The sequence below is a fragment of the Motacilla alba genome, chromosome 5 (assembly GCF_015832195.1).
Source record: "Motacilla alba alba isolate MOTALB_02 chromosome 5, Motacilla_alba_V1.0_pri, whole genome shotgun sequence".
NCBI lineage: Eukaryota > Metazoa > Chordata > Aves > Passeriformes > Motacillidae > Motacilla > Motacilla alba.
The window spans coordinates 32,720,635-32,734,037 of NC_052020.1; the positions used below are offsets into that span (position 1 = coordinate 32,720,635).

Genomic DNA, 13,403 nt, shown 5'->3' on the forward strand with positions numbered 1-13,403 from the left:
TTGTTTCACTATGCATTTATTTTGGAATATTTATCACTATAACAAAGTGCTTTTTTTTAGAGTGCTTTCTGCCATCTTATCTCTTCCTAGGAACTTCATACTCAGCAGCCTATGTGCAAGGAACTAATGTAAAGCCTGAGTAGTACAGATTGTTATATAACATTGTATAACATCACATTACAGGGGACTGGTAAGTTAGCACTCCCAGTGCATAAAGCATTTTTCCCAGCCTGGAGGGACAAAGCCTTCTGTACAGCGGCGTTTGCTGTAACTAAATTCAGCAGGAACCATGAACTGGCACTCCGGGTCACTGCAGGTGGCAGGGTGGCACTGCAGGGAGCGGGCAGCCCCGAGGCTCACCCTGAGGCACTGTGCTGGTCCCGCTGACCCTGCACACCAGGCTCCAGCCAAGGTGGCCAGCCAAGCACGTACCCCTGGCTTCTTGCCCCTCTTTAGTCTCACAGGCCCTAGGAACCAAAGCCCATAGACTGGCGGGGCCTTAAACTGCTGCTTGAAACCCTGCCACAACACCAACAGCAATGCCTTTACCGGCTGATACAGGACTCCTAAAGTTAGTCTAGCAATGAAGTTTCTTTGAAAAAACTAACCCAAGTTTCTTCTGTGACATGGGGGAAATAAATTCTGCGTCAGGTGTCAGAACACTGGGCACCTGGTTAACCTTGTGACTTAGCCTGCAAGCCTACAAAGGTGACGGTCATGTGCCTCATGGCAGGATTGGTCAGAAAATTGGCCCAAAACAGGGATCAGATGAGGAGATCCCATTTTCGGTCTGCAGCAGTTGAAGCCGAGGATACAGATGGACATTTTGTGCTCGCCTGCGATCGGAGAGCAGCGAGGCAGCCTGCTCAGCTCTGCTGTTCCAACCTCCCCGCTGCCGCAGTCACTGGTCCGCGGCGACTTGTAATGCCCCGCAGCAACTCCTGCCCTCCCAGCGGGCCCTGCTGGCCTCCCTGCCCCGGGCCGCGGTGGAGTTGCGACTATGCCCCACAGTCCCCGCGCCGGGCACCCCAAGGGGAGGGGGTAGCTTCCCTCGGTCGGCCCTGCTCCCTAGGCAGCAGCCACTTGGAGCAGGTCCGCGGTCCCTCGCTGAAGGACACAGGGAAGTGCCAGGAGGACGACGGCCTCAAACGGGCGGCCCGGGCCTGGCAGGGCGGCCGCCCTGCCCTCCATAGGCGCCCGGCGCTTTGCCTCCGCGGCCGCACCCTCCTCCCGCCCGCCCCCGGGCCGCGCCCGGGCCGCACCGCCCCGGCCGGCGCGCAGCACCGCGGCGGAGGCAGCGCACCTCCCCGGACCACGGGGGCCGCCGGCTCGCCGAGCCTCGGTCTGCGCAGGCAGTCTGCAGGCCTGCCCCGAGAGGAGGGCCCGGTAGGGGAGGCGGCCAAGCGGTAGCGGTAGCAACGGAGGAGCCGGCAGCGTGCGCAGCCCAGGGCGGCTGTTGCGATCGGGCTCCTTCCCCGCTACGCTTGCCGGCTGTCGCCCACCTCCCTGTCAGTGTTACCGCCCCCGGCCTGCGAGCAACATGAGAGTAGTGGCTTTGATCAGGTAACGCGCTGACGGAGCGCCTATGTGAGCGAGCGAGGGGCGTCTCGCAGGAGGAGAGAGGGCGCGGGGAGAAGCCCTGCCCGCCCGGGGGTCGCGCTCCACCCAGCGCCACCCGGGAGACCCGCCCGGCCCTTTCCGCTCGGCCTTCACGCCCATGCGTTTCCTGCTCCCTCCCTTCCCCTCGTCTGGTAACTCGTTGCCAGCCGGCTGCCGGCTCTGCCTGTGGCCTCTGCGAGTGCCGCGGCGGGTCGGTCTCTGCTTGCGCGTAGGGACACACTGGGAAGAATTCCCGTGTTACGGCAGAATTCAAGAATAACCGGTGTATTTTTAAAATTAAACAAACAAAAACCAAACAAATAAACCACCCCCACAACCAGCCAACACACCCGCACCCCCCCAGCCAAAACAAGACCTGCAGTTATTTCCCCCAGTCGTTTGCTCTCCGATATCCCGGTCTCCCGGGGTCTTCCGTCTGCAGCGAGGCGAGAGCCGGGGCCGCCGGCAGCGCCTTCCCCGGGGCGCAGAGCGGGGGCCGCGTGTCCTGCTCTAAAAACAGGGTTCTGCTCATTTGCAGTTCAATGTCCAGGTGCTTTTGCTTTCCAAGTATCTTAAGCTCTTTCAGGGTAGATTTCTTCAACGCTTAACGATAGATATTTGTAGTGTATTTTTGTGCGAGAGATTAAATGTTGCCAGTTTTAAAATGATGAAGCTAGCTCGTTTCAGTCGTTGGAGTTGGACACAGCCGTGTCTGTCAAGGGTTGCTGTGCTTGCCATCTTCCCCCAGTCCCACTCTCCCCCCCCCCACCCCACCGTCCCGTGTTTTTTGTAAGTTTCTTTGTTAGTTTCTGCAATTCTTGTAAATTTTTGTTGTTGTTGTTTTTGTTTTTTTTTGAAACTAACATTTTCTGATAAGGATACGTATGTGTTTTTTTTTTTTTTTAAGAAACAATAGTTAATTAAAAAATAACAAGCTAGGAAGCCTCTAAGTGGAAAAGAATTGTGCAGATGTGAGCTGTGTATTTTTATTTTTGGGTGCAGTAGCTATTTACTTAAGTCGGAACATTTAATGTATTAAATTTTTCAGGGAATGTCTAATATCAAACCTTGTTGAAACTGGAATTTGGCCACAACAACTGCAAATCATTCTGAACCTCATGCTAAGGAGAAAATACAGGAAATGTTGTCTGTTTTTCTAGATTTGCTTAAATATGGTATTGAAAAAATCATCTTCAATTTTTTTTTTTATTTTATTTTGTAGATAAGATTTTGTCTTTCAGGATTATTTACTTTGATATTCTCAAAGCACAGGAATGTGTTAAAAGGCAGGATGGAATAAAATCCTATAAACAGGTTTCTAACACTATTGCTATTTTAATGGTCTATTTTACAAGGATGGATTTAGTTTCAGTAATAGTTTTAAGAAGAGTTTTAAAGAGACATCAAAGTGTCTGAAGTCTTTGTAACAGAGCTCGCGAAAGATCAGAGGGGGAAAAAAGTATTTGAAAAGTGCTTCTTACTTTTGCAAAGGTCAGGATTATGTATGAAACCACTTTAACCTGCTTTTTTTTCCTTGTAGAATGTTGGCCACACTAAAAGTTGATAGTCTTGTTTTAAGGTGGTATTTATGGGGTAAACCCTGCATTTTGTTTTGTGCTAAATCATAGACATTTTAAAACCAGTCTTCAACCTGAAATAGGATGTTTTTCAATTCTTTAAAATTCTTCTAGAATTGTCTTAACTGTAGGTTGTTATACTTGTCTATAGAAAGGAATTTTGCATGGAAGTCTTTTATAGGTTCATATCTTCACAGTTACCCAGGGGTTTTTTTGGTTTTTTTTCTTCTGGTATTTTATTTATAAGCTTGCCTGTTAACATACTTGCAGAACTCTGACTGGCCTCACTTTGGAGCTTTCTACAAAAAGGCCTTGTGATTTTTTTTGTGCTGGGAATTGAGAGGGGTCCCCAGGCTATCTCAGTACTTGTCTTCATCTCCCTTCTGTGGACTGTTCTGAGTCCACCTTCCTCCCATGGGCATGGGCTGTCTGGTTTCATTGGTCTTAATCATATTGTGTTTTACATTTTATGTGGAAGGTCTTGTGGATGGGCACCATGTTGTTTGTTTCTTGGTACTGGTAGTTTTTAGGGCTATGGTAAATAATACAGGGAATAAATAACAGGACAGTAGCATGTGATTCAGTTAGCACAGATTTTCAGCTACTGACTGGTGGTCCAATGTAAGCAATATGGATATCAATATTAATCTTAAAATGTCTTTATGTGTATATGTACACATAAATTAATTGAAGGGATTAATAGATTTATTCCAGTGACATTTTAATTTTTGATTTCAAATTTTTAAAAATATTACAATGCTGTAAACAGCATAGGCAATTATTTATTGTCATACAATTATTTTTCTGAAGTGCTGTTTGTGGCTGAAATCAGAACTAGTGGGAGACTTTTATCTTTTAGCATAAAGTTATTCAGAAAAAAAAGAGTCTTTGTCTCATTACTCTGTTAAGCCTGGAAGTTCAAATTATGAAGTGAATACTGTCTACATTTTCAAGCTATCAAGAACGGTGTCCAAAATTAATGAATGTATGATTTAAATTTTTTTTTTGTGTCTGTATATAGGCTAGATGAAAGTTGGCGGTATGCATTAGAAGAATGTTAAGTAGAGATGGACCCTCCAAGTAGGATTCTGTTATATTTATATATACTTTTTAGCACTGAAACAGAAGCAACTGCTTTATGAAAGTCTGTTCAGTGCAAAAGGATGCCATGTTTTACACCATTTCTACTTCAGGTTTAAATTACACAACAAATTCAAGACAGCATGCAGAATTTTTGCATGGATAGCAGCAGAGATTGAGGGGAATAGCTAAAGGGTTACATTCTTCTAGGGCCCTTTCAAGCTTTTGTGTAGAGGGCTAAATAAAAGGGAGAGCTTAAAGCTGGAAATTCTGAAGAAGCTGGTTTCAAAATCACAGAATCATTTAGTTTGGAAAAGACCTCCAGGATTTTCAAGTCCAACATTTGACCAATCACCACTTGTCAATTAGGCCTCAGTACCAAGTACCATGTCCAGTCATTTCTTGTACATCTCCAGGGGTGGTAACTGCACCCCCTGGGCAGCCCATTTAAATGCTTGACAACCCTTCCCATGAAGAAATTCTTTCTGATGTCCAACTTGAACCCGCCCTGGTGCAGCTTGAGGCCATTTCCTCTTGATCTTCACTTTTTTTCTGGGTGAAGAGGCCAAGCCCCACCTTGCTCCAGCTCCCTTTCAGGTAGAAATAATAATAGTGTGACCACAAGGAACACAACAGTCTATTGTAGCAAGGACTGCTTGTACTATATGTTCTCCTGTGCATGTCTCAATGATTCTAAACAAAATGCAGTTTTACAGAGCTTGTATAGATCTCTGTTGCAGTTCCTGCCATGGTTTTTGTGCCTTGGCATTTAAAGAAGCTGCATAGAATCTCCACCTGCAGTTGTACTTTGAAGGCCGCGAGTCTGAACGTGGATCTTTTAAGCAGTGTGTATTCTAGAGCACTTTTATTGTAGATTGTAATGTTTCTTTTTCTATTGATTAAAATCAATAGAGATACTTTTTCAATTACATCAAGAGAACAGAGTTCTTTCCTCACTGATAGCAGAAAAGGTTCCTGGAGATCTTGAATGAATGTCAAAATTATTTGTATCTTCTGTGTTGCAGTATTATCTCTTGGCCTCAAACAAGAGTATGGTAATGTTTGGTTTTATATTTTTATTTTACTAGCATTAATAATTTTTATTTGCAGTGAAATGCAGTAAAAAATTCATATGTTCTATGCAGTGTCAACTGAAACTACTGCCTATAATAATTAAAGTTTTTGAGAATGGCAAGTATGTTCAAAATGTTGAAGGTTTGAGCAACATATCCCATGATGGAGAAATGTTATTCCTGACATATGATCAATGAAGTTGGAGAAGACCTCTAAGGTATTGAGTCCAGCCATTAACCTAACACTGCCAAGTCCACCACTAAAAATGTGTCCCTAGGCATCACCTCTACATGACAGACCTAATTTAAAAGGATTACTAATGGTGGCAACTCACTGGAGCAGATTTTGGGGTTTTGGTCCAAATTAACTAGTAATGAGTACAGAGTAATTAGTCTCTGGAATAAAAGACAGTCTTTGAGGAGCTTCCAGTGTCAGTGGCTCTTCTTCATGTAACTTCTCAGATTAATAGTAAGATACAAAACTCTTTATGTGCTTTATGGTTACTGTATTTAGGCACTATACATATGTAGTAAAGGTATGATGAAATCATTCTTTTTCTACTGTTACTATTCTACAGCTCTTCATATTTCAAAACTTTATAAACAGCTCTGGTAACACTTATTTTTGAACAGCTATTTAAAAGTTATAGGGAGCTAAAACTTTTATCTGTACTATTAATTGCCACTATTTTCTTTTCCTTACAGTGGTGGGAAGGACAGTTGCTACAATATGATGCAGTGTGTTGCTGCAGGGCATCAGATCGTTGCTCTAGCCAATTTAAGACCTGCTGAAAATACAGGTATGAAAGCCACATTTCTTACAGGATTTTTTTAAAAAATAGATTAGAAACAACGGAATCACAACCATTCCTGAATTAAGTTCCTACATGTGTTTTTGTCTGGTTTTGCATATTGAAAGCCAATGTAGAAACTTGAAAGAGGTATAAAAAAGAAAATGCTATGGAGATGTATTAAGTGTGTTTTTCCTTAAGGGAAAAAAACCTACAAGAAGAGAAGATCAATTAAAAAAAGGCTTACACAGTTTGAAAATGAGAATATTGATATCCTCCTGGTAAACAAAGGAGTTGTGTGAGGTCAGTAGCACAAATGCTAAAAGCTGATAGATGATGTCATCAACCAAAACTAGCACTGTACTTCTAGAAATGCTCTAAGCTGGTGCTAAACTAAGTGCTGTAAACCATTCCAGCTGCCAAAAAAGTGCCATTGTGCTGCTGCTCATCCTTTTTTATCTTTGTGTGTCTTTCTCTGTTCTTCTAACCCAGCATCTGTGAACTGCATTGAAGGTGCATTGAGGAACTAATGTGGGGTGGAATTGACCTTGATACATGTATTTTTCCTGCTTTTTTCCTTCCTTTTACGCTGGAATGTTTTTTTGATCAGTTTCTCATGGGCTCCCCTTTATTTATATAAAAAAGGATGGGAGAAACTCAGGTAGTCAGTGTGAGGTGAGAGGGTGAGCTAGGTATTTGTATATTGGACTAAAGGATAAATTGAAGTGAGACTGGGAAAGCAAGTGAGTTGTTTCCAGTTGGTAGGGGAGAATGCTGAAGTATAAAGTATGTTAACTAGGTTCGCTGTTCAACATATGTTAAGCAATTAAGTGTGGTATTTGGTAACTGTACAGTAGGAGGGTACACAGAAAGGGAAGGAAGAAGGGAGCTGCCATCACAAATGAGTCACGGGCAGAACTGGCAAATGCTAGGAGAGTATAGGAAAAAATATTTTTATGAGTAGCTAGGACATAATAATCTCTAATCTTGTTGAAATATGTTGTCTTCAAACTAATTTATCCTCATCAGAAATGTAGAATATTATCATTAAAATCATAAAATGCTCTCTTTAAGCGTGTAGTTGGAAATTTTATAGAAAGTTAATTGAGGTGCTTCAGGCAATGGTGAATTCTATGCCATTCTTTTTATCTTGTACCACTGTTGCCTGGAGAGTCGCAATTAATAAAGAAACTGTGTATTCTAAGCAGAATATCACTTAAAGACCTTGTCGTGTTCATGTATGTTGAAAACACTGAATTTTCCTTTCAGTCTATTCTTCTGGTCTAGGTTGGTTAGTTGTGATTAGGGGTTTGGATTTGCCTGTTTTGTGCAGAACCATATCTGTTGTGTGGCATCAAAGGTGACTGACCTAATTTCTACATCACAAACTAGTTAATGTGGTCAGTTACAGACCTTCTTCTTTGCAAGATGTGCTACACAAGTATACAGCAGAAATGCTTGATGTCGCTAGGTAAATTCAGAGAAGTACCAGAGTTACAAATTAGCATTAAAATAGTGAACTGTGTTAGCTTGTAATAAAGTGGAGATTCCACCAATAATAATTTATTATTTTATCAATCTGTTAGAAATATTATCTGGAAAAAAATTATGTGTAAATGATTTATTGTATAGTTTGAGATGTAATTCTAATTTGTGATACCTGCATTTTTAGCTGCTTTTTCCTTATCTTCTGGCTACAAACTGCTTTTAAGAAAATTTGGTTAATTTTTTTCTCATGGTTAAGGAAATAAGCTTTTTTTCTTATTAAACAGTGTCAAAACATTATAGTGGTCTACTTTTATTCTGTCTAATCAGAGATAGTCTCATTTTGTGATGACCATGATAACAATTTTAACAGTAAAGTTTTTGTAAATTTTGACAACCTATAGCTTGTTCTCAGTGTTGCAGTGCTTTACAGATTTCTTGATCTGAGTGTATTGAAATACATCTGAAGTTTGTGCCTCTGTCCTGTGTTCCTATTAAAATTACCATGTGAATGGAAGCAGAATTGAATCGATAGGAGATTTTTTGGATGAAGCAGGAAGAGGGAAAGGCACCACAATTTGCAAATAGGCAGCATGTTTGTGACAGATGTCTTCCTCTCCATACGTCTGTTGGGTGGAGAAATCTATTTTTTTTTCTTTCCATGTTTATAGTGGTGTTGTCACCAAACATCTGTTTGTGAACTGAAAAATATTAACATTTAGATTTTCTCAGTACTTTGTAGTATTGTGATTATCTGTAATTGTTGCAACAATGCACCTAATATGGTTGTTTCTTAATTGTGGCAGGGCAGACAGATGAATTGGACAGCTATATGTATCAGACAGTAGGACACCATGCCATTGACCTATATGCTGATGCATTGGATTTGCCACTCTATCGTGGTTTTATAAAAGGTACCAGTGTAAATACTGGAAGAGTGTATACTGCATGCCAGGAAGATGAGGTTGAAGACCTTTACCATCTCATGAAACTTGTTAAGGTATGCTGATTGAAAACAATTATATAGTTGGGGATAATTATATTGCTTAATTCATTTACAAATTTAAGTAAATGATCCACTTAGGTATTTAAGGAAAACTTTAAGAAAAAAATGTAAGACTTTTACAGGTTTTATTTCTATTCCTTTCTTCTTCTTTTCTCTGTAAATATATGGTATAAGTATATTCCTTTTCCCTCAGTGTAAATCACACTTACTAATCTTCATTTCAAGCCAAAGCCTTTTTCCTATTTAATGAAAACACCTGTAACAGGAGCATGGCATGTACAAAAAGCATAATTGTGACAATCATCTATAAATAGAATATTTAGCTTATTTTGCACTTGTAATAATGTGTCGTTTGATTACTGTAATGAGAGATCTTTTGGATTTTGTGCATTTAGGAATGTGTGGGAGGTAATGTCTAGACATTTCCGTTTGAGTACACTTAGGATGTGTAAACCAGAATCTGTTATTTGTTTGTATGTTGCATGTCATTCTCCAAGTATTACAGAATATTTCACAATGATAGTTTTGATTCTGGTAGTCCTGTGATTATATTCTAATATATGACACAGTAGCAATAACATATATCAATCCTTTTTAGCTATAAAATGAATTAAAGAGAGACAATGAGCCCACTTTCTAAACCACTTAAAATTTATTCTCTGGTCTTTTTCAAAATCTTTCATATAGTACTTTATTTCTACCAATACTAAATCAGACCTCATTGAAAAAAATAGAAAACCTCCTGTTGACCCTAGAGGTTTTCTACAGTGTTTGAGTGGACATGTTATGTCCATTCCAGCTAATTGTGTTGATTACTGCAGTGCGCGGTACTAAAACCGATACACTGTTCAGAAAGTCATAAATGCTATTTTAAAGAAAGGAAATATGTGATTTTATTGATCAAACTGGTATAGACTACTTAATGAAACTTCTGATAAAGGTGTTTGTAGCCTTCCTGTCGGTATTGAACATTTTCTATCTCGCTTTCCTTCATTAAAATGAAAATTGAGATTCATGAACGTAAATACTAAAGGCTTTAATCTGTATCCAGTTAAAAAAAATCAAATTGTAGAAAAGACCTAAGAATGTGGTTTGAATGCAGAGTACTTCCTGACCCATCTTGGAGTCAAGTATTGCATCTTGTAAACATTTTTGGCAAGGAAATTCTCTTCTTCTAACATAAAATCAAGATCATAGACCTGTGTTGGAGTATGAGACTACAGAGCAGTAGAATAGTTAATGTAGGCAGTACAGCCTCTAATTGTGCTGAGGAGGCTTAGGTTGAATATTAGGAAACATTTCTTTACTGAAAGGGGAATCAAGCATTGGAACAGGCTGCTTGGGGAAGTGGTTGAGTCACTGTCCCTGGATGCATTTAAAAGTTGTGTGGACTGGGTGCCTAGAGACATGGTTTAGTGGTGGACTTGGCAGTGTTAGGTTAATGGTTGGACTCAATGATTTCAAGGGCATTTTGCAACCTAAATGATTCTATGATTATGCTCTAGAGTGCTTCACAGAGGTTTTAAATGGAATGTGCATATCCTGCAATACAGGAATTGAAAGAAATATGATACAGCAGTTTTAAATTATTTTTGAACCACGATAGTATTAGAGACTGATATCTACTGTCTCTTAAAGCTGCATGCTAACAGCTTTCTGCTGCTGGGTAAGGTAATAAATTACTGATCAATTTAATTAAAAATGGGCAAATTAGTGGCAATTAAGATGATACTTCCTCTACAGTTCTTGCTGTCTTTGGAGGAATGGATCCCTGACATAAATTAATGCTAGTGTTAAATCTTGACAACTTCTGCTTTGGAAGTTTGTACATGATAATTATAACTATAGATGAAAGAGATGTTATCATGTTGTCTGGAACTAAAAAACTATTTATTTCCTGTATAGAAATATTAAGCCCACTATATTATATATTCAAGTTATAAATATTAACAATATACTGCCTTTATGTTAGACTTTGTATAATGATGTCTTTGCAGTACAGCCTAGCTGTGAAATTCTGATACATAAGTTTCGGTAAGTGTCTTGAATATTTTGATGAATAATTGCAAAATTATGAGGAGAAATAAACTACAGCAACTAAGGTATTTTAGTTCTAAGAAGACTGCTAACTTTTTTCTTTGTTAGCAATAACTTTTAAAGCTTTCTGGTTTTATTTTTTCATATTTTTTAATAACTGCTGTTTAGTAGCTTTACTATTTAAGTCTTTATCACTGAGGATTCTGCTTTATGAGTTTTTTTCCCCAGATGTTAATAGTTTTAAACAGAGAAGTCAATTTGCATTCTCTTGAAGGGAGGGGATGAATTCTGTGGAAGCCTTGTCAAAACCATCTTTGAGTGACTGTAATTTTAAAACACTGATCAAATAACATAGCTCTTTTTTTTTTCAGTAAATAGTTTGGGGCCAGGACTACAGGAAAGGTGTGTCTAAATCAAAATCACATACTGTACCCTACTTTCCATTGGCAAAGAACACTTCTGTTGCAAGTACTTATTTAGAAAAAATTAAAACAAAACACCTAAAAAAAAACCTGTATGAATTTGGAAGTATATAATGTTTTTAAAACAGTGCTGTGAGAACAAGATTTCTAAAGAATTAAATATTCCCTCACAATTCTGCGAAACCCCGGACAACAGTCCTGTTCTACTTGATGTGACTTAGTGAGTGATACTGACTGTCATTGACTGTAAACCTATTAATTTTATTGTCACAAACCCAGGTGATTGATAGGTATAAAGGAAATTTATATATTTTTTGAGTTGCCTAATGCCATGGTTTAGATTCTGTATTCAGTACATATTGTGAAACATAACCGAGTATTTATATGATGTCTAAATATATCTATAATGCAGTCTTCATCTGATAGTAGAATATTTACTTCATGAGACATGTAAATCCTGAACTCTAAAGAATAATTTATTCTCCTCTCCATGTTACTGAATAGGGATTACTGATATCCTTGTTTGTCTGTGTTTGTTACTGTCCGTATTGGAGATTTTCCCAGCCAAGCCTGTAAGCACTAGAGTTTCTTAGTTACCTGAACTATCTTTTAGGGGTTTTATAATGGCACTGTCTTTGAAATGTGGTGAGAAACTGTATTTCTTTTCCTCTAGTGGCAGGAAAGACTGGAGCATGAAGGCATTTTTGTGAAACTTTTGTACAACATCTCAATTTAGGCAATATTTAACTGTTTTGTCCCCTTTTCAATGTAATTATGATCTTGTTCAAGTAATACAGTGATGTTTCATGAAAGCACATGCACAAGTGGTATTAGATGGGTTGAATGTTGGATTGTTTTCTGTATCCCATGGAATTATGGCTTAAGTTTTGTTTAGGGCGTGGTTATAGCAGCTTCCATACTAAATACACCAATGCAAGATACTTTATTTTCAGTAGACAATTCTGTCCTCTTACAAATTCTTTGCTTTATCTACTCCATAAGTCTTTGCCTTTGTTTGGTAAGTTTCCATTGCTGAAGTAATTTGTAGAATTCTTGAACTAGGTAAAAATGTCTTTCTTCTAGTGCTTCTTTTTCAAATTTTTGATGACATGCTTAATTGCTTTTTTAAATAAGTATTTTTTAAATTTTTTTTTTGGAGTTTTGTTATATTTACCCATATTTATTATAAATCATGCAAATGGATTTTTCGTGGATTTTCAGTTTCAACCTGTTATTTCTGTCAGGCTTTTTTATTATGCTCTTTGTGGATTTAGAACCCACAAGCTTTCAAGAAGTATGGAGTTCACTTGAAATAAATTTATATATTAGCTCTCAGGACTGAAGCAATAATAATTATGAAATCATCCATTGATCATCAGCTGAAAAATAAATATTAATGTTGGATATGTACAGTGTATGAAACATTTGAATAGTACCAGCCTTTGGTTGTGGCTCTGTTTCATTTCATCAGTGATGTGGAATGGAAGGAAAGGATATTTATTTTCTAAAATGTGGTTGCATTTTGGAGCAGTGATCTTACAACAGTCAGTCACTAAGAATTAGTAGCATTTTTTAGTTACAGAAATAAAGAGCTTAATAATACAGTGTGACTCCTGTATTTAATAATTACTTTTTAAGAACAGAATCATGATTTTTTTAAACGGTCTAAGTCTGTTTAGTGGAGACAGAAAGTGTTCCTGTCTGAGTTAAAATTGCAATAGTAATGCCATTTTAGATGTTAAGATATTTCATCTCAGACAAAGTACTTGAGCTGTGTGGGTTCGGGTGGAATAGAAGTAACTTAGGTCCTATCAGTATTCAGTGAAACTCCCTGAGATTTCTTCAGGAAACAGTTCTTCAGGGTTTGAGATGAATGGATGAAATATAAGGTTATTTTGTGACCTTCAGATAGGGATTAATTCCATCATGGAACCTAAAACTTTCAGTTCCTTGATGTTGCTAATAGTCTTCCATGCTAAGGAAATGGTTATTTCCTCTACCCTTCTCCAGAATTCAGCTGCTGTGGCCAATGGGTGAAATGAGTAGTCAGATTCAGTGTGATTGCTGTGACTTTTGTACAAAGATGTGGGTGCTCCTACCTGGAAAAGTACATGAAGAAATGTAGTATAGTATTCTGTCACAGCATTGCTTCATTGTCTTCTGTTACAAGACACATATAAAAGAAACTGTAAAGTATATAGGAGTAATCACTTGATTTTTAGATGTCTGGTATATGTGGCTTCAGTTGTAGTATGTACATGATAAAAACTAGTAGTGTACTCCTAACTCATAGAAATAAGGTTTGCAGAATTCCTTAGGAGTCTTAAAGAGGC

The 13,403-nt window shown here is 38.8% G+C and overlaps 1 protein-coding gene and 1 long non-coding RNA gene across 5 annotated transcripts in view; one reads left to right on the forward strand and one right to left on the reverse strand.

Moving 5' to 3' along the window:
- Positions 1-2,102, reverse strand: part of LOC119701016 — a 47,582-nt gene extending 45,480 nt beyond the window's left edge. Inside the window, exon 1 of the long non-coding RNA XR_005256981.1 lies at positions 1,976-2,102. This is a non-coding gene — a long non-coding RNA (uncharacterized LOC119701016). The remainder of the gene's footprint in view (positions 1-1,975) is intronic.
- The window catches only part of DPH6 (diphthamine biosynthesis 6), a 186,076-nt gene continuing 173,849 nt past the window's right edge, over positions 1,177-13,403 (forward strand). Inside the window, exons 1-3 of one of the 4 annotated variants that reach the window (XM_038136841.1) lie at positions 1,177-1,563; positions 6,035-6,129; positions 8,412-8,605. In XM_038136841.1, coding sequence (XP_037992769.1) covers positions 1,541-1,563; positions 6,035-6,129; positions 8,412-8,605 — 312 coding nt within the window. In that variant the 5' untranslated portion in view covers positions 1,177-1,540. Of the gene's footprint in view, positions 1,564-1,995; positions 2,150-6,032; positions 6,130-6,321; positions 6,424-8,411; positions 8,606-13,403 lie in introns of those variants that run through there. The other 3 variants (XM_038136840.1, XM_038136842.1, XM_038136843.1) reach the window with 3 other exon arrangements.